The sequence below is a fragment of the Eutrigla gurnardus genome, assembly GCF_963514095.1.
Source record: "Eutrigla gurnardus genome assembly, chromosome: 22".
NCBI classification, from domain to species: Eukaryota; Metazoa; Chordata; class Actinopteri; order Perciformes; family Triglidae; genus Eutrigla; species Eutrigla gurnardus.
In genome coordinates, this window is record NC_139933.1 from 6,239,588 (window position 1) to 6,261,070 (window position 21,483).

Consider the following 21,483-nt stretch of genomic DNA (forward strand, 5'->3'; position numbering starts at 1 on the left):
TTATAACGGGAGCTGAATACTGGGAACTTGACCTTAAGCTCACTACATTTTTTTTCTGCATGTATGCACTGAAACAATACACTCTTGTGTCTGGAGGTAGTTATTGTGTTTAATCTCACACACGCTTTAACGCACGAACAAACCACAACATGTGTCGGAGGTGCAAAAAAATCACTTTTTAACCGTTCAGTCAGTGTTATGTCTGCACAGCAGCAGTCAGGAGGTGTCTCAAGGTCATACAAGTCTTCACAAGTGAAATAGTTCTCACTTCAGCAGGAGGAATGGAGGATCACAACTGTTTAGTGCTGAATGCTTTGGCTTTTTACAAACGGTGACTGGAGTCTGACATTAAACTGGAGGTCAGCTGTAAAGCCTTCAAGACCTTTTGTGGACGACGACAGCTAGTTTACACTGCGCTGTGACATACGACCACCCTTTCTCCTGGATTATACATACGCACGCGCTCGGGTATGACATCACAGGGGTCGTGCTTAGCGTCGGGAGAGCGGGGCCTCTGATGCAGTGAAGCAGGGGTCACGGGGGGGGGGGGGACCACATCGGGAGTACAGACCGCTTTGTGTATGAACTGAGACTCTTCCCCAGATCGCCTGTGAAGACTCGGGGAGGAAGGGAGGGGGAAAAAAAAACAGGCCTCCGCTCCAAACCCGATGACATTCTGAGGTTTCAGAGCCCTCTCACGCCACCAAGTGCTGTTGGCACGGCTGCCCACAAGGGAAGGCGAGTGATGAGATGTGTGTGGGGGGGGGGGGGGCCATGTGGCTTGGCGAGTCAGAGCGACAGGCCTACGCATGGAACCGTGACCCACACACAGAAAGGGAGGGGAGGCAAATAAGTGACTGCTGTCAAAACAAGCGCATGTTTCCAGAGATATCCGTGCATTTTAGGGGGCTTTGCAGGTGTGTGCGGCGTTGTCTGGTCAGCTGACCTCGCCGCTTCCTGTCAAACAGGAAGCGCCAAATGAATGGAGATGAAAAGTTCAGGGTAACGCACAGCTGGCAGTCGTTAAGGTGGGTAAACGCAGGTGCGCCACAAGAGCGGCAGTGTGCGCGGCGCGTAAGAGGAGCCGAACCCAAACAGATGACATAAAGATGTATATGAATGTTGGCTCAGACACACACACACGCACACGCACACGCACACGCACACGCACACACACACGCGCACGCGCACGCACGCACGCACACCTTCAAAGATCTCCAGGCGCCTCATTTCTTAAAGTGTCTGGACTTTATTTTAGATTTCTTTCACAATTCTTCCCCAAAAATATAGGATAATATTTATGAAATTTGTTTTTTTTATTAAATAGAGTCAATGGAAGCCAATTATCTCATCGGATTTGGTTCCAAACTTTGTGCAAACGAGGCCCCGAAGGTGAAGGTGAACGCTGGATGCCGGAGATCGGGAATGACACATTAAACAAGCGAGCCACTCTCGTCCTCGCGTTCGTCTCTGCCTGACAGACATGCTGAGGGGCTTCACATCCCCCATGTGTCAGTTACATAAAATGAGATCATGCACTAAATGACCTGGGGTTACTCTGGGATACTCTCACACATTTAGCATTCATAGTCACTCATTAGCCTGAATCCGATATTTTACGATAAACATCGAGCTGAAGTTTGCCGTGAATCCAGTAGATTTGCATTAAAATATGTTTGTTTTTTGTCGTCCTTAGTTTTGCATATTAGAACGCTAAGATTTGCTAAATAGTACAAAACTGAGGCTGATGGGACATTGGTTCTGCAGCTAAAACAATTAAATCAGTGAGTAAAAGTTCTGCAAATTTTCTGACTGAAGCAAATAAGCGCCTATAATCGCTTCAGGACTGACCTTGTTTACTTGCGAGTAAGTACGCTTAATGCATGTCAACAGTGAGGTTAACTGCGGCCGTGTAGTAAGTGAGAAAACAACACTGATGGGAAAAAAAAGAAAAAAAGATGACAAACCATCATGTGCCAATAACTGGAAAAACACAACAACAGCAGCTTCAGTCAGTCAAGGCTCTGACAGCACATTCTGTCTGTCGATACTGTCCCGTGGCGGTGAGGTCAAACATGCCCAGACACGTCTCCCGAAATCAGGTCATCTCTATGAAAAGGTAATCTTGCTTCACAGTCTGTGGTCACAGCTGGGGGAATCAATGCAGCTGCACTCCAGAGGTAAACTGCTGCTAATTTGTAAACTTGCGCCGAGCGGGGTGGATGACCTCGGGCAGAACCGGTGCGGTTGTCAACCAACTGGTGGCGGCGAAACCTGCCAAGAGGTGGAGCTGGAAAACCGTGGCCTGCATTCTTCGGAATTACTGCACTTCCATGAACTGGCACTCGGTTAAAGCCAATTCATTCGAGAGCAGTCAAATATATGTTTAATAGCTCCAAGCAAGGCCAATAGGCGGTAACATAATGGACAAAAACACTAAGTCAAACAATGTGTCAGCTGTTCGGAAAACCGGGGTACCAGCTGCTAGTACTTTGCCGCGTACATTAATATTTGGTACACCCAGCTCAGGCACAGTTTCATAACACTTCGTAGCATTTCATTACCTTTAATTGCCCAATAACATTCAAGCTTGTGTCAGCGAATGGTGAAGTGAACCAGAAAGGCCTCAATGAATCACTTGGCAATGGGCTTTTGTTCTTGTTGAATCTATTTGGTGCATAGAAACCTCGGGGGCAGCGATGGAGGATCGTTTGTTTTACGCCCCACTTCCAGAGGCTTCAACGATCCAGCTGGCACACAAAAAAGCCAAATAACCCAACTTTTTCTCTTTTTTTTCACCCCTCCCCTCCTCGTCATTTTATCTAACCTCACTGTAGACGAGAGATGCACCGATACCGAAACCAGAAACTAGATATCTGACACAAATAGCTCATCGGGTATCCATGACAACATGCAGTTCTGGTGTTGGATGCCGTTATTTTACTAAACAGCATGTTTTATGTGTTTATTTGTTACATTTTGATTTAAAGCCTCCAACATAAAAGACTAATCCCAGTCACTTCCACATAGTGAGGCATACAGCTTACTATTTAAACACTGGTATCAGATCGGCTGATACCCAAAGCCCAGGTATCGGTATCGGGTCTGAAAAAGCTGGATCGGTGCTAGATAGATACTGGGTCTAATGAGCGGCAATTAACGATGTCACAATGACGGGGCAGAGGCGGCTTCCTGTCAACTTAATTAAGAAGAGCAGTTGTAAATTTGCGATGCTTTACTCCGATGATGGAGAGCTCATTTCATATTTGTTTACAGAGGAGGAGGGGGAAACATGAGCTCAAGCACCGGCGTAATTCATCACACTCGCCCGGTTTCTGCATTCATCATCTCCGAGACCAGCTGACTTCCCATTTCCAGGGATCTGTTTTTGCAAAAACAAAAGCCGCTCCGATATAAATTCCAGTTCAAACCAGAGTCAAGGCTACGTTTTCTTCCAGTGCCTGGAGACCTGCAGACCCGTTTCTCTTTTTTTCTTTTTAAAAACAAGTTCTGTGACTCAGACAAATTGGCAAATTCAGGGAGACAAATGTTTTCAACAGCTACAAAACAAAAATAGCTTTATTTCTATAATTGCTGTGCATGTTTTGTGTAAAGGGAGTGAGCCACAGCAGCGTCACCATCATGCAATCGGCTCCTTACATCAACAGATGAAATGTGAAAACACACTACAGCTGCATTTCCACAAAACGTCAACGTCCTTCCGTCAGTCGGCAGCAGATTACAGGCACATACGTGTCCACTTGAGGTATCTTATCTATTCCAATCATGTACTAACAAACGCCACGGTGCAGCCCCGACATGTACAAGAAAAGCTTATCTCCTGTAGACTTGGGTAACAGTTCTGCATATTCTAAAGTTTGTTTAACACTACGTGGAGCGTCGGATGGCTGGGTGTTGCCCATAGTTGACAGTTACAAGATACACAGTATTAGGGAGGTATTTTTCGTCTTTGATATACTTGAAATACACCCTTCCTACTGATAACGACACTTAAGAGCTATAATACTACCGGGCACTAGCCTGTATCGCCCCCAGCCTTGTACTCAAAGCCTTTGATGGAGGATGGAGTCCACGGCCTGAGCCAGGTCGTCCACGGTGGCGTCGGCCGTCACGGTGGAGTGCTTCTCGTCGCTGGGCCTGAGGGAGGAGAAGCAAAGAGCACACGCTTCAGGACACGAAGCACGGGGAAGCAACGACAACAACAAACAGCCTCCACACAAAAAAAGGACTAGCAGTTTGATGCTATCAGCCGCATCAACAACAGTGAACTGGAAAAGTCATCAAACATCTAGATGCTCGAGGGTGTTTTGGTAATAAACACCGTTTTGGCCCTCTCACTTACTATGCATTAAAAGTTCAGTTATTTTTTTGCTGTCTTGACATCGCCCCGCTTGAAAAGGTGTCCGTGCAGCCGCTTGCCAAAAGCCCCTGCCGGGAAGTGCATGTTTTTTGTCCATCACCAGCACACAGTGTTCCAGACGTTGCTAATATATCTACGGGCGAGTAAAACAGACCAACTGGGGACTTTAATGAGAACTGCCAATTCCAAAAATACCCCAGTTTCTTAAAATAAAACCAACAGAATAATTGGGGGCGAATTAGGCCAGTGGTTTCCGACCTGGGGATGGGACCCAAAAAGGATGCAGTCGTAACATACTGTTAATCTAAAAAGGTTGTAAGATTATCAAATGTTTATTTTATTGAATTTTTACTGATTCATTTCAAACTCTCTGGTTCCTTAAATAGGTACTAGTAAGAGGCCATGCCTGTATCCCCTCTGGCTGCTGCCATTGTTTGAATAAGAGTCCAGTGATGGATGCAGATATGGCTGTTTAATCAGCTGGTAGGGGGAAATGCGATCCATTTGGCGTAGCACCAGACCCAGGCCAGCATGCAGGACCCCCTTTTTTCCTCCCTATCACATCAAAAGGAGGACACGCCCCCTTCATTCATGTGCAGGGACGGCCCAGGACTCCTGCTCATTTATGAAGTGGTGCCTATAGATCCCCCCCCCCCCCCCTGCCCGGGCTGCCTTGACCGGGCTCTGTGTGCTGCCTCTGTTCCCCCCCAGTCACGGGTTGGAGCTCCAGATGGGGCGGCTTTGTCTGGCCCTGGGTGTGCGGCACACACCGCCATTAATCCTGCCCTCTGAGAGCTCGCCGAGGACCATGGCAAATATGTGTGAGCCTCCCAAGTGTAGCGTCAGAAAGAAGAGTCTCGTGGGGGGGGATGGTTGTGAGGAGAGGTGGTGAATACTGAAGCCACGGTGAATACGGCGGAGCGGTGCCATGTGTTTACGCACGTCTGTCAGCCACCAGCGCTGGGGTTATGTGAGCCAGTCCACTAATGGTCCGGGTGTTATGTCTCCTGTGCTGGATTACTCCCACACACCCTTTTTTTTTTGCCCGAGGACTGATTGAGTTCACACACACTCACGTACAGGCACGAACGCACAAGTCAGTCACATGGCTCTTAGGTTTCAAGCAGTGAAGCCAATGACATCGACCACACCGTCTCTCCAACCTGATGCTCCTTTAAAATCTCTCGTGGCCTCCGCCTCCTTTTAGATACGCATGCATGCGAGCGTGTATTCATTTTGCTGCTTTCCTCCCATCTCCATGAATAATGAAGGAGTAACCAGGTCAATGTGACCATGCAAAATTCAGCAACAACGCGGCTAGTGTTACAGATGAGGTAATGGGCGGCCCGCTTAAGTGTCCTTCAGGTTAATATCGATGCGCGTGTAAAGATGGCGGACGCTACGCAGGCCGTCACCTAGGGGTGAGGTCAGCTGTGAGGGAGGAGGTGGGAGGCGGCCAAGAATTCAGTTCAACGCAGCTGCCACCGCCGAGAAATATGGGGAAAAAACACACAAGAATGTTCATAAAAGCAAGGTCTGGGTTTCAGGCTGGTGGTTTGGATCACATTTTATAAACAAATTAATCGATTTGTTGAACAAATAAATGACGGATTAAAAAAAAAAGTCCTAAACTTGGGAAGTAATGTGAATCATTATTCCATGAGCTTTTAAAAAACAGACATACTGTACTTGATCCTCTACAACAGCTATGACATGACAGTGATTTAAAAGCTTAAGGAATGGATGTTTATTGCCGCTTAGAGTGTCATATAGGTAGAAATATACAACATGGGGATCTGTTTTATAGGGCTGTGCCCCCGTGAAATGAAAGTGGATATGAGTGTACTGGGAGTGTGAAAGTCAGCTGTTTGTCAAACACAGAGATGAGGTACGATACCAAAATAAAAAAAGGAAATGGTGAGAGAAGGCAGCTTCTTCTTCATTACGTTGTCAAGGTAGCTGACCGTAGGGTGAAAGGCACGGCAACCTTCCCATCAGTTAATACTTAACACACCAGCACACACGTGCACACAGAAGGAAGCAAAACTGAGACACACACACACACAAGTTCGATTCACACATCTCTCACAACCTCCTCACCTTTGCTGAGTATGCCTTTTGCTTGACACAGTGCAGATAAAGTAGATAAGGCATACACGGGTAAAGACGAAAAGTTCAGACTGAGCCCGGAGTGAACGACAGCGAAGACAGTTGACAAATAGAGCCAATTTTTTTTTTTTTTTTAAGGGAAACCTGACAGGAAACAGTCTGATTCCCAGCAGCTGGATTTCAACACACAGAAATAACAGTTTGGCTCCCGTTAGACTGATGTTCCCATTGGTTAGCGATGAAAAAGGTCAAACAATCAGTGCCATGAGGTTTTAAAGCAACAAGCAGAGGTGTCAGAAGTAAGAGTACACATGCTTGTGTTCATAAAGAGTCTGGGAAAAGTAGTACTAATTCAGTAGTACACAAGTACAGGCTCTGAAATACACAAAGTATAAATTATCCCTCCGAACTAAGGATATTTCTACTGGCTGTTTTTTTTCTGGGAAGGCTAACTGAATCTCGTGTCATATTAAAAATAAAAAATAGAAAAATCTATAATTCCACTCAAATGCATTTAAACTAAAGTAATGAGCTTGTTTTCAAAATGTAAGGAAGAGAAAGTACAGATATTTGTTTTTAAATGTAGGGAGTAAAAGTAAAAAGTTGTCTGAAAAATAAATACTCAAGTAAAGATACCTGAAAATGAGTACAGTAACAAAGTACTCTGTTACTTCCCACCTCTGGCAACGAACGACACGTAGCAGGAGTTCAAGCAAGGCTAACCCACTCCAGGTGCATCGGTGAAAATAAAAGCAAAAGTGTGTAAGAAGGAAACTGAATGTCGAATGTCACTATCTAAAAACACAGACAAACGGCTACAACGCTGATAAAATGCAAGTTTCCATGATGTTATTTCCTCTGTATGAAATCCTCTGCTGCACATAAACACGAGCCGTAACACCCAAAAGAACAACTCGGGGGCGTTTTGTAATGTCACCTGGCGTTACAAACACCGAGGAATCTCATTTATGAGAGCTACCACAATGCTGATAGGAAAAGAGTCGGCCTGCCAGCGAGAGACGGAAAAAAACACTCAAGCCAGGTCATTGTGTACAAGTGTGTTTTTCATACCACACTAGGGAAGGTACCATCAGCCAAAGCACTGCCTTTTCACTAAAGCAGATGATAGAGTCATGACCAGAAGGACCTCCCGATGCATGGCCTTTATGTTTCAGCCGAGCCTTGTGGGTGACATCAGATACGAACACAAGACCGACATCCCTCGCCTCGAGGAGTCTTGAGGGTGAGAATGTGATCGCAGCTTGTTGTAAATAAAATAAAAAAAGGTCACGGGAGAGATATTGATGGCGTATGAGAAGGAGTGAGAGAAAAATATGACATCTCCGGCCAGTTGAGATGTTCCAGCCTGGTTTTATCATCATCATCATCATCATCATCCAGCTTTTCCTCTCTCCTTTCTCGATTACCTGATATTTACAGAACAGCAACAGGACACAAGATAAGTCCCTAGAAATAATACAGCTGCCACCTCTTATGAAGGAAAGAAGAAAACTGCTCAACTGAACGTGGGGGGAAACCACCATGATACGTGCATGTTATGGCAACAGGCGTGACAGATGCTAAGCTGGAGCCTTTACATCCCCTGCTGAGTTTGCCACCATGCAGCAGCCGTTATCGCTTTACTGTACCGAAGGCTGTATAATGTTGAGTCATGATCAGCAAACAGCTGCGGTATGGTTTTCACACTTTACACAGATCAACGGTTCTTTCCGATCGAGCGGGGCGGAGGGGTTTCCCTGCTTGCGGCATTGAGACCCACTTGACCTTTTCTTTCTCCATCCTGTGGTTTTCTGTCATCCTCCGATGGCCGCTGGTGTTGTTTGTGTGTGTGTGTGTGTGTATACACTTGCACATCTAGCTTTGCGAGGACCAATTTGAGTTTTTGCAAGCATTTGGAACGTGGGGTTATTTTGACCAGTCGGGTCAAAAGAGGAGGGTTCAGACTTGGTTAGGGCCCACTCTCTAAAAATGGAGATTTTCATTGTCTTTTTATTTATTTATTGTAAAAGTATAAATACTGTGAAACAAGATACTGTGCCTTTCAATGAGCTGTCAGGATTTCCGTACAGCTATATAATGTATAGACCGTTTCACAGTTTAAACCAGTTAATTTCCGGTTGCATGAATGACATCAGCTGAAAGGAGGCAAAACAGTTGTTGCCTAGCAACACAATTCCGTTGTAGCGCGCTAAAACGTAGCGTTTTAGAGATATATATATATATATATATATATATATATATATATTCAGACAGACCTGTATGAGGAAATAATTTAAATGTTTATTTATGATATAAATGAAAAGTATAAACCTGGAAATGAGAGCGAAAGTATCCTGAACGGTCAAAACAACCCACTGGAAACTTTCTGTCATTCCGAACAACAAGCACATCTGGGGCTAAACGTACAGGACGTGAACCACCACTCTTTCACTTTCTGTCTCTCGGAGACACAAAAAGCACTACGAAAGTGTTTTTGAAGGTAATTTATAGATCACAGTTTCAAATGGCTGCTGAGTGAGTATTAGTTTTTTATCTGAAGTATTTGCTCATACTTTGATTTGAAGGATCCTCTTGGTCGCCAATGATGTTCTCATGAATGGATCATTAACTGGACTGAACATTGATCGTGATCATGTTTTTGGCACGCTCAAATCAGGTGCTTCTCAAACCAACAGCCAGCCTACCAGAGGATGAGCGTTCGGGGAAATGTGAAATTGCAAAGAAAATTATTATTTTGGCCATAATTGTGCAGCCCCAAGTCTTAAACATTTATTTTTCTCCTAAAACGTATAGGAGTGTAGATATATATTTTCTATTTGATTGAGTTAATTACTTGAGCTTTACCCATACCCCTGGGAATATGCATTAGTACCCCCCCTGGAGTACAAGTACCCCTGGTTGGGGACTCCAGATATGTAACATCACCACAGTGCAAATCAAGTCTTATTTTTTCGTCTGAGTTCCATTATTATTGGTAGTAATTCAGGGCAAGCAAAGACAGATTTGAACCGTCTGCAACGTATTACCATGTGACCATAATCACTCGTCACTCGATGAGAAAAAATAAATGCAAATTTAGAGAGATGGGTTACACAACTCCATGTGATAACAGATATGTCAAAACAAGGAGGGAATGAATACCAGTGGCTGCATGGAAGGTATTAAAAAGGCATTAAACAATCGGAAACACAGTGAAATTATTTTTAAATGGTTGCTTGTTGTGTAAAGGACACGGAGTTTGCAGGAAATATGCGAAGGCGTGCAAAAATCACTGGTGTGGTTCTTTGAAGAGTCACTTCACATTTTGTGGGGGGGGTTCTGCACTGAAGGTTGCAAGGTCTGATGCAACTTTGACCACATCCAGCATCGCATCTAGGTGTGGTCAGATGTGGTCTGTTCCTGAAACGACACAACTGTGATGTCTATCGCAGGGTGTGGCAAGAGCATGCACAAATAATCTTGCATGTAAAGCATGCAAGATTGTTTGCTTCTGGGTTGCATTGTGGGAAATACAGGCGGCAGAGACAAAGAAGAAAAAAAGACGATATCATCTGATTATGCAGCCTTATTTTGATCATTTTCCCCCCACAATGTTATATTTTTTCCGTGACAGCCTCAAAAGAGAATAAAAAAGTGAATATTTCACTTTCAAAAAGTCATCGGCGAGTTTTAAACAGTTTCACCTGATTAGAAAATGTCTTGTTTCTTACAAAAGTAAACTTCCTTCGACATTTCACAGCTGTCCTCTCAGCGCTTCATGTGACCCAGATCTAACCACACACTTCTTCCCCCCTCCTCGGCGTGTTATTATTAGCGGCGCTGCCGACGACTTGCTGAGCCTCCGTTTGTTGTGCGTGTTTGTATATAGCTCACTGTGTATGAGTGTTTTGCTAGCCGCGACAGGCTGCTGAGTCACCTGCTTCTGGTACACAACACACACATGTGCAGCCACACTCACACACAAGAACCATTATGAGGAGGGAAAAAAAGAAGAAAAGTGGGCAAGGGCCCAAGTCCCCCCAGCCAAGCAGCCTGTCTATTGGTAATTGCAAGAGGGATTGGATCCCCTTTGAAACGACTAAGGGCTAGGGTTCATGTATTTAAAAGGCAGTGCTATGTTTCAGCCTGCCATCTGTGGGCTTTAGCTCTCCGATTCTCTCCCACTCTCACTCCTTTTCTGTCTTTCTCTCTCTCTCACGGGTGGAAAAGTACCATTGAGGGGCCGACGGGCTGAGGCCTGGCCGGCTCCTTTGTCTCGCCGTGGGAGTCTAGTCTCACTGTGAAAAAAAAAAGAGGCTCCAGTTAATTATTAATATCTCATTGACTTATAACGCACGGCAGGCTTTAGAGGAGCCTGCAGGCAGGGGGAAGCTGTCACCCAGGGGTGGTGAGGGATGGCAGGCCAGGCTGGGGGCACCCACCGGAGTCTCATCCAGCTCTTTTAACCTCTTTGTGCGGCCGCGTTCATCTCAAATCTGCACTGAATCTGTTCCGTTCCCACCTCACGTCTACCTGAGCCACACGGAACGTTCAGAACACAGCTGGAATGAAAGAGAACAAGATGTGCAGATTTAGCTGGGGACGCCTCACCCGTTCTGCTCTCACGTTGGCTTTGTTGTACTCGGCTCGGATTTATCTCTCGGTAACGTGTGATCATGATGACACGAGTACTCCGAAAAACCTAGATATTGAGTATTAAATACTAACTTTCTGTGGGCCTGAAGGGTGCCATAATAATAGCTATTTATCTTTATTATAACAGTTACTGTTTGAAATTAACATTAAGGGCTAATGATGCTAAATTAAATGGTCAAACATGACATTCATGATATTTGTACTTTAGCTAAATATACAGTAGTTGTGTTTAGCCATATTTTGGCATAAATATACTTATAGTATATGCTTTTTTTAGTGTCTATGGCCATCTGTATGCCAGGTATATCGATATCAATCCAGCAGTCATATTGCCAAAATATTGTGAAAAAAAAAAACTTCCTGTTATCACTATAAGCCGCTTATCTTTGCATGCAAATATATTCGCTAAAATTTGGTGCAAACGATAAAACATAACTGCTTCTAAACAAGCAGCCTAGCAACAAACCAAGTGGTAATACATTGCTGTATACAAAGCAGCACTTTGGCTAAATATAGTTGTTTTTAGCCATATTTGGCTGGATGTGGCTGTATTTATATTTCGCTAAACGCAGAGGAGAAGTAGATTGTGCTGCCTTTGGGGAGTCGAGAGGTTTCTACTGACATTTTGGACTCTTTCCAAGAGTCTTTGTCATTCACCATTGGAATCAATTTCAACTGTTGGGAATCCAAGTTGATTACAGATGCCGTCCTCCGTGAGCCAGCAGGCCTACAGTCAGTGAAGGTTAGATAACTCATGTTTTACAGGAATATTCTATTAAGCTTAGAAATATAAATGTCAACGCACAGATCAGAGAGACAAAGCAGAGGAAAAAAAAAAAAAAGACAAAAGGCGTGTTGGCTCTCAAAGCCAACAACAGAGTGCTGTCTGAATGAGGAAATCGTTCCCAGAATTGATTGTGTTTACATTCCTCGCAAAGCTCCCGATTCCGATCCACGGGAACGGGACGAAAACAAAGCTTACATTTTAACCAACTTAGCGGCTCTGTGTGGAATTGTGGTAAACGCTGCCCTAAAACACAAAACTGGGGAACTAAATCTCTTCATTTGTATAGTCGTATGCACTCAAGTTGATTCATTGTGAATAGTGGAATAGCTGCGATTCCCAAAGCCCTGCAAAAAGGTGTCTAGAAGGTCAAGCCACCCACCACTCGGGACAAGGACGGATAAGGTGCCAACCAGCCAACCAACAAAACCCAACTTCCATGTGCTAACAGCTAAAAGAGAGGGAAACCAATCAGTGACAATAGAAAGCTTATGCAACATGTATTTTCCTATTTTACCAGACGAATATCCTTACAAGGCCCTGCTGCTGTCTGCCTAAGACGATGCTGCTCAGATTAGTGGACACAATACGGATACATAAACATAGACGATCCCATATATTCTTAATATTGCCTCTGTTGCTCTGACGGTGTTTTAAATAGAAAAACAGCAACAAACCGAGTACCGTTCTGCCCGTTTGCCACAGAACAAACAAAACCCCAACAGGTCGCAGTGCTCTTCAGTTCCTCTGATGATCCGGTGGGGGACCCAGACACAACAGAGAGCCCCCCCCCCCCCTGCGGATTCCACTTCAGTTCAAAGGTCATATTCTGCACACATTATGACACACCGGAACTGGAGTTGAGGGTCTCTGTGCATATGCAGAAAACGCTGTGGGAGCCGAGCTGCCGAGCTTTTAAAGCTCACAGCCCACACCCTCGGCGGAGAGGAGTGAAATGAGATAACTTCACTTCCTTCCCACAGAGACAAAACTAATGTGCTAACAGCGGTTAACAGGACAGGGTGTGGAACTGAGCTAGACTATAAAATGCCTGCACACTCGTTTACAGAGAGGAACAGTTCACAAGATTCAAGAGAACTCCAGTTGCACAACGTTAAAGGCTTTACCACAGTTTAAAAAAAAAAAAGAGATGTTATAATTGTTGTCTTGGTGACGCATACAAACAAGGCCCTTGAAATGCGATAAGTCACATACATTGCAGGCGATCACTCCCTGTCTGACGGGCACACACTCGAGACCATGTACATTACCGTAGCCATCGAGGGCCATAGGACACCGGCAGACGACTGAAAGATAAGCTAGGCTGAAATACAGTATGTACCTGAGAGCCATCCCAGGGGCCGCGCTCAGTTTATAAAGGGAGATTAAAGCTGCAACCACAGCCATGCACGCTCACCCTGCCAAGGTTCAGTGTCACAGATCTGCAAAAAAAAGGGACAAAGCCCGTCCATAAACCTAACACTGGCGTGCTGTGTTCAGGCTAATGTCGGTTTGATTCACGGGGAGCGGACATCCGATACGGCTGCTTATGTCAGAGGGGGAGAGCATCACCTTTCTGTTCGCACGCATCGACCCTTTCACTGGCCGACCGTGCAACCTGTGCATTTATTCAGGGTGGAGAAGTGTTCGCTCGCTTTCGCACGAGCGCCCTGTGTACACGGAACAATAGAAACACGCGGATTACATGCTTTCAAATACTGCTGGCCTTCTTATCTCGTTTGCAAGAACGAGAAAACACAATGCAGAAAGTGGGATAGATGATAAAAACAGACATTGAACCAGCAATAAATAAATTTCAAGAGCATGCATTAAAAGATTTAAATGCGGTATATCTACAACACATTCCAGTTACATCACCATTTAAGGCTCTTTTGGCTCCGTTTTTATAAATAAAACCCACAGAACAGGATTCAATTTGTGTCCTTATTTGATTTCTTGTACTGTTGAAGTTATGTTATGGCAACAATATACTGGAGGAACATCTGATACGACCCACAGTTCACCTAAACTGCTGGAACGGGTATCAGGTATATGTATGCCAGATACGCAAGTTCAGGCATCTGAATCAGTAGGAAGTATAAAAACGGTACAATGTTAGAGCTTGTAGCACCTTGAGAAGTGAGGATACAATTAAACATGTTGAAACAATAATATGCTAATAATTAAAGATTTATTACACAAATCCCGACTATAAGCTGATAGCAAAGCCTTTTTGAGCCGTTACTCGCCCTTCTAATCTGTCTGCTCATGCCGACGGGCCGTTTACTCTCCTAATGAGCAGTGCCCTCCCTCTATTCGCTGCGCCGATAATGGCTTAATTTGCATGACTTCATTATGGGGACCAGTGGAAATCTGCTCTGGCTAGCCCCACTAATCACAGGTTATGTGCCACTCACCCATTCAGTCCGGGCTGCTGGGAGAGTCCCGACGCTGTACACTGACCGGAGACTGATTTCTCTAGACCCGACCTGAACTGGATTGATGGGGACAATTTGTACAGTTCATTGATGCCAGGAAGTCTGACATAAGATGTTACTTAATCAACCAATTACCTACCCTCGTTACTGTAACAATGTCGTTTTTTTAACAGTAAGTCAGGCTGATGGCTATAAAGAAGACTTAACAGGTCACATTAGAGGACTTCATTATGGCCCGCCGGTCCTGGTGAATGTGTTTACAGGAGGAGCAGTTACAGTGATAGCTAGGAATATTTGCCTACGGACCATCCGGCAAGAACTGTGTGTTTTAACTGATGTCACGCAGTGTGTACATACGCGTGTTGTTGTACAAGTACAACAACTTCAGTGATAAGGTGTAGTCAGTATTGACTCCGTCAAAGCGTAGCCGTTTTTAAGCTGAATGCTAACACGATCACGCTAGCATACGAAGGCAAACATCACAAAGCCACTTTCCCATTGGTTGCTTCAGACCATGATTACATTAGGCCCTCCTTAGACCTCCTTGTAGAAATATGAGGCATTTCTGACAGCTACGATATCTCAAAAATCAACAAACCAGTATCAAAACGGCTGCAAATCCACAATCGATGCCAGTTCCATGTGAAGAAAACCACATATTAACACCAATGTGATCAATCCAGCTAATTAACTGTTAATGAACACCAACTAAAGTGATATGAAATAGTTCATTTAGGTTTAGCCTCGGTTTATCAGGTGTGACTAGGCGTGATAGCTAACATGCTAACCCACGTGCCGCACAGAAACAACAATGAAGGAAAACTAATCTCCACGGCGACCAGGCCCCCGACTACGCTCGCTTCCTGCCGGAGACAGAAAGGGCATGAACCAGGGTGCGGTTTTCGAGCTAACTGGTTCATAGTTTGCACCACCGGCGGACAAAGTTCTCTCTGGAGATGTGTTTAATCTGGCTCGGCCCGCTTGGAAAAAACACAGTTTCCCCGACACTCGCATTAGCAGTGGAGCATTGGCCACAGGGAGAGGTTTACAATGTAAACCGTGTTGAGGATGGTTGCTGCGTTGTGAAAATGTTTGCCGAGCGCTCCCTGCCAGATTCCAACAGGGAATCCTAATAAGGGCTTCCTTTACTTTAACTCACTGGCCCTCGTTCAAAATACCTATTAAAATGTGTCATAACCTGAAACATCACAACACCGGTTCCTCCTCAGCAGAATCACACATGCCAATGTTAATCAAGCCTTAAATCCAACTCCTTTGATTATCACAGCAAAGACAGAGCGCAACGCCAAGACCAAAAGGTTGAGAAACTCATTTTGGTTTATGAATAGTGCAAGATGAAACAAGCGTGATGCGATACTGCCATTACGGAGCTTCAAAGATAGTCGGTTTTGTGCAGATACACAGTTCCTTGAAGATAAGAGAACAGAAACAAGAACACGGGACCGGTCGAGGCCACGGACCGCAGGAGATGACTTTTAAAAAGTGTGAGCCGCAGGACAGCATACTCATAACAATCATAACAGCTTGTTCTAATGCCACAAGGTGACAAAACTGCAGTTCCTCAAACGGCCACTCGAGGCAGGCTACTTTGAGCATTAAGCATTTGGTACTGATTTTCGATGATGTGATGGTTTCAGATGCCCCGTGGTGCTGACAAAATAAGCCATTAATGTACGGAGATTTGATTTGCAGCTTTAACATTGCGACTACCAAACGTAACACAACTGCGGAGCTGGAAGGGCTGAGTTGGACCGGAGCGTTGGCAGATTGTTCCCACGCAGTTGATCAACATCAGCAGTCGGAATCGCCCGCACTCCCGATTTCCAAAACCAGGTTTTTTGGTGGAGGGCCCCTCTCCACAAACCTGTTCTGCATTAAAGAGCAAAGGGCTCTCCGGCTCCCCAGAGGGACGTGTGCTAACTTTCGCTCATTATTTAAGAACAAGGGAAAGTTGACTGCTAGCAGAACACTCCCCGATTACAATTACCCCTATATTACGCCTATAGTCTCAACAGCCATTAGTGGCGGGCACGGAACACTCTTGAATCTGCAGGCGCCACGGAGAATGCATGTAATGTGCAATCACATGAGCAGTAAGCAGAATTAAACCTAACATCTGAAAAAACTTTCTTTTTTTTTATATGTTTTCTAACAGATTTAAGATTATATAAAAAGATGAACACACATGCACCATCTGTACTAATCATCCAGTTTAAAAAGAGTTTACTGTGAAGACGGCAGACAAAGAGCAGATAGTTTAAGGTTCCAACATCTGAAAGATCTAAATTAGGCTTAAAGAATACATGTCGTCCTCAGAGGATAACAGTATGTCAAGTCAATAGCTTTTTAAAATAAGCCGATATGATTAGATTTGTATCTTTTTCCCTTCCCGTCTTGTCACCGGGCCTTGGGTATTTGAAGCAGCCCCCCTCCCGAACCCGATGGGAACTGGAGGCCTGCGCAGCATCTGGTTGACTTGGAAACAGCTGTGTTTTCACAGATCTGACTGAGGGTTTATAACTGCTCCCAGCAAGCCTGGGTTCACCGGGCCTGCTTGGCTAAATAATGTTAAATCTCGCGTCTGGCCCTCGCTCACAGGCCCACGGAAACACCGTTACTGTCACTGTTTCTCTTCTTCTCTCTCGTCATCTCAGGGAATGTATACAGTATCGTCTAATAAGTCTGGTGAAGGATCTGGGATATTATGATGTGCCCATGTTAAAAGGAGTAAATTATAGCTCACTTTAGAGCCACAAATTCTAAATGAATGCACACATTTTCGGTTCCTGTAAGCCGAGGTTTGAAGGCAAAAATGAAAATGAAAACATCGTGTCACTTCATTGTACTCTTATTAAACCACCTATCTAATAAGTTTCTGCACGCCTGTGTGGGCACGTGCTTCACCGCATAAAACCCCTATTCACCAATCAGTCCATAAATCTCCAGGGCCACAGCTGAAACGCAACACGTCATGTAACACAATACAGATTCCACATATGTTCCTCAGCGGGAAACAGCCCACTTATTTCAACCAGTTGCTCTCTGCTCCAAAAAAGGAAAGAAAAAAAACAGAAACACAGGATGAGCAGTGATAGAATTTAATCTGGTTCATCCTGTATTTAGTCGAGTATATCAGACACTGTTCAGCACACCAGAGCTCGACTGAGCTGCCGGGAGGAGATTGCAAAGTCACATAAACCACATGGAATCTGCCCGACCGGCTGAGAAACAATCTGCATTATAAAAAATAACTCTCCCATACTTGACTGATATTCTGTTTGCCTCTGCACTCGATGACACAGACATGTAGGTTACGCATGCATGTACACGCCAGCAACACACACAAAAGCACATGGAAGTGGAAACACAAGCCCACGTACTACCAGAGACACAAAAATAACTCTGCACAGAGAGGACAGGTTTCACAGCGAGCGTCTGTGGTCTTAGGAGACGAGTAAAGCCGACTAACGCTCAAGATTACTCAGCGTTTCTCTGGTCATGTGACTGGAAACCTGCGTGGCAGAAGGCAGCGGTGGAGCAGGTCATCAAGCATGGGGTTATTCAGACTGATGCTGGTTTATGGCCAAACAAAATGGGAACTAGAAGGATACGTTATAGGCCGTGCCCTTCCTTGCAATGCTAATATAATCATTTGTTTATTCAACCCATGATTTGGATCCGCCCCCCAAGTTTTATGGGTTCTTTCTAGGCCCAAGAGACAACTTTCCACCAAGTTTCAGGATTAAAATAAAAGTAAAATTTCCCTCCAAACATTATTTGACAAATAACTGTTGCATCGCTGATCACTTTGAAATAAGGAAAGTGCAAAAAATAGCAGATGTTTAGGAATCCCCTTCCATAAATGTATATGACTTTGAAGATACATTAAAATGCACAGCATATTGTGCTATAATGTGTAGCTCCATCACTCACTCCGTCACTTTTCTCCTTCCATCAAGCCATAAATACCACATATATCTTCTAAAATAACCAGCCATACGTTTCTGTAATTACACCTGAAAGACACCCCAGTAATCTCCAGATTTGGGATCATAAATCGTTCGGTGACTACGACCTTGTGGGCAGACAGCATTCAACATGTGGAGAGAATAAAGCTATTTTTGGTGGATTCTCAATCAGATAAACAAATCTGCAAGACTCAAGAACTGGGTGGTTGGCTGACAGGAAGCCTGTGTGTTATGGAGGAAACTGTGCTCCACAATACTGGTGTGAGGGCGCCCTCTCCTGGCGAATAGTTGTATAGATTTTTTTTTGTAGGAACAGCCTACAAACATTGTCCTGCACCAGGAGGATCCGAGGGCCCATTGCACCACGAGGACACTTGTTGCCCAGCGTTGGCCAATAAGAAGTCATGTTCAGGTTTGGTAGATTGTGTGGAGGAAGCGATAATGGACTGGAAAGTATTCGTGTTTTTAGGACTGACCTGTATTTGCCAGTCCTGACTTGTACACCCTTCATCCCGCAGAGTTGGGCCCCACCCACATCATTCACCAGATCATCCCCAATCATCAGTGCCTGCAGGAGAGGAAGGTAGAAGAAAAACTGAATTTAGTTTAGGTTTTTTTTTTTTTTTTAAAAGCTGCTTGTAGTTACAAAAATATAATAAAATAACTGACTTTACTACCTAACTGCAGGCTAATAAAATGCCAAACACTGTGTAAGCATAACTTAGAGGATACATTAAATTAAAATGTGTATAGCACCATAGCACACAAAAGGAGTTCAGAATGCTTTACATAAAAATAAAAAAAGCAGCAAAAATGTGCAAAGAAACAGATACATCCATTACATGCATGAGTTTGTGCCGTTGCCCATTAGAAGAAAAAGAAGAAAAAGAAAAAAAGATGATTGAAGCCTCTTTGAGGTCCAGCAGGTTTTTCCTGTGACAGAACTACGACTTCTGATTAGAAATAGTATTCTCAAACGTTTGGTTATTCCTTCTGAAAGTAATGATACTGGTCGGTTTCACCATATCTGCATGAAAGCCTGGCTGAGCAGCGGGTGGCTTTAGAAAGAATAACAGATTTAGCAGTGGATAAATGTGTGTCTGAGACAAGAAATCCAGAGAAAAGAGTGACGAACCCAGCATTCTCAGAGTGCCAACAGCCAGGTCCAAAAATAGATTGCTTAGAGAGTTTGTGGCACATTCTTTACACTTGGGATAAACTGTGATACCGGGGACCCGCATTAAAAACATGTTCACACACCTGACGAGTCTTGGCTTCACTCTGTGACAGTTTCCAGCATGAGTCAATCTGTCAAGCTAATAATAAGTCTGCATTATTATAGTTCCCTCTGTTGTGACGTACCTCATGGGGTTGAAGTCCCATATCATTGAGAACACTCTGGAAGAAAGTCGTGGATGGCTTTCCAACTACTTCAGCTTTTAGATCACAGGCGTACTGGAGGGAACCAAAAAGTTTACAATAATTAGCCTTTGTGTGCATGTACAGAACTGCTGTTCTTAATAAATATACCAATGCAAATGATGCACTGTACCTCCAGAGCCTTCATGTAAGCCCCGACATCTAGATTCAAACCATCCGTCTCCTTGTAATACCTCCTACGAAGAGAAACATATTTGTTTTATGTTGTGCTTATTACTTGGAGTAAGCATTATATTAATGCCTACTGGCTCATGATATCCTCTTACCCTTGGCCAAGAGAGAACAGCACTGGCTTCTCCAGGCCAATAAGGACCCTGAATGCATCGTTCAGGTTCTGGTAGGAGAAATTTTCAGCCGCGTCTCCGATTATCACACAGTTTGGCTCAGACTTGTCAACACTGTCAAACTCGGGCAGAAGTCCTGCAGGAGAGCAAAGGGTTAAAGTGATTTAAAGGACAATTACACACAGACACACCCTGCACTCATAACATTATTTATTAAAATAAAATTCCATATGTTTATGTAGTTTTTCGTGATTTAGTTCTTTAATAGAAACAATGGCTTTGGGGGAAAAAAACCAACACCACTTCCGAGGAATTTACATTGATGAAAAGTATTTTATGCAGTTTTTTTCCGTCACTAATTTTGGAAGATGTTTAAATACATATGAACAAAAAAGGCTAGCTTACTTATTCTTGGACAAGTAATTTAATTTTAGCAGCCATTCACTCTAGGTGTACTCCTGGAACATACTCAACAAAAAAATGACCTGGAAACTCATATTTTGCATTATATGCAACAAGTTTTTACCATCGTACACCAGCAGGTGTGGCCGTAAACCCCTCTCCTTGAGGACAGCTACGGCTGCAGGAGCAGGAGAGAAGACCTCGGACACGGAGATGTCAAACCCCAGTCTCTGGAGCTTGGCTACGAACGTCTCTCTGGCGGCCTGGGTCTCATTGGTGCAGAAGCGCACCTGCAGGTCAGATGCCTTGAGCCTTTAAAAAAAAAAAAGAAGAAGACAAGTGTCCATAAATTAGCATGCTCGTTGCCCCGCCGGTATGCATGCTAAACATGCACCGCAGTCTCTTAACGACTCGCTGCTTATTCACTCACTTTTTCACGGCTTCAACCGAACCGGGTATGGCCACCCCGTCGCCCTCCCCGCTGTCATATAAAACGCCACACATGTCCAGTATGACACCTTTCAAACTCCTCGCGCAGCCCGGCCAGCCCATGTCAGCCATGACGGAAGTGGAGATGTACCCACTCGTATCACCGGGATCCTTTAAACTGATCCGGGTGAGTCGAGTCTGCCGTCACCCGGGTCACTTGCTGCTAGTGCCCGTCAAAATATACTCATTCAGACTCGTTACTCCATTTAAGACCTGCAAAATGTCAACATTACCTAGTCCATCAGTTTACCCTAACAAGTGCTTAAAGTTAACACGGTCTAGCTCGAAGCAGCGGAGGTTTTGTTACTGTATATCACTCCGCCGTCACTCGGAACAGCGCCGGACTCGCTGCATGGATCCGCAGAACTCCCCTATGTAGGGAGTAGGGAGTAGGGAGTAGGGAGTGATTTCGGACACTGATTCACCCGACCAGACCGGAAGAGAGGAGGACAACAACAGACCATACTCGCGTAGCCTGACAGATTGCGTGAATCTGCTTCCTCGAAACTTA

At 44.5% G+C, this 21,483-nt stretch overlaps 2 protein-coding genes across 2 annotated transcripts in view; both read right to left on the reverse strand.

Annotated features, from left to right (window-relative positions):
• Positions 1-21,483, reverse strand: part of bub3 (BUB3 mitotic checkpoint protein) — a 347,592-nt gene that overhangs the window by 172,409 nt on the left and 153,700 nt on the right. The gene's annotated exons all lie outside the window — the stretch shown is intronic.
• On the reverse strand, positions 3,562-21,165 carry lhpp (phospholysine phosphohistidine inorganic pyrophosphate phosphatase). The gene is made up of 7 exons (XM_084040130.1): positions 20,914-21,165; positions 20,608-20,795; positions 20,064-20,217; positions 19,910-19,973; positions 19,720-19,812; positions 18,834-18,925; positions 3,562-4,158 (listed from the first exon to the last, which is right to left on the reverse strand). Exons 1-7 carry the CDS (start codon positions 21,042-21,044, stop codon positions 4,065-4,067), a joined length of 816 nt encoding a protein of 271 aa, XP_083896256.1. The 5' UTR covers positions 21,045-21,165; the 3' UTR covers positions 3,562-4,064.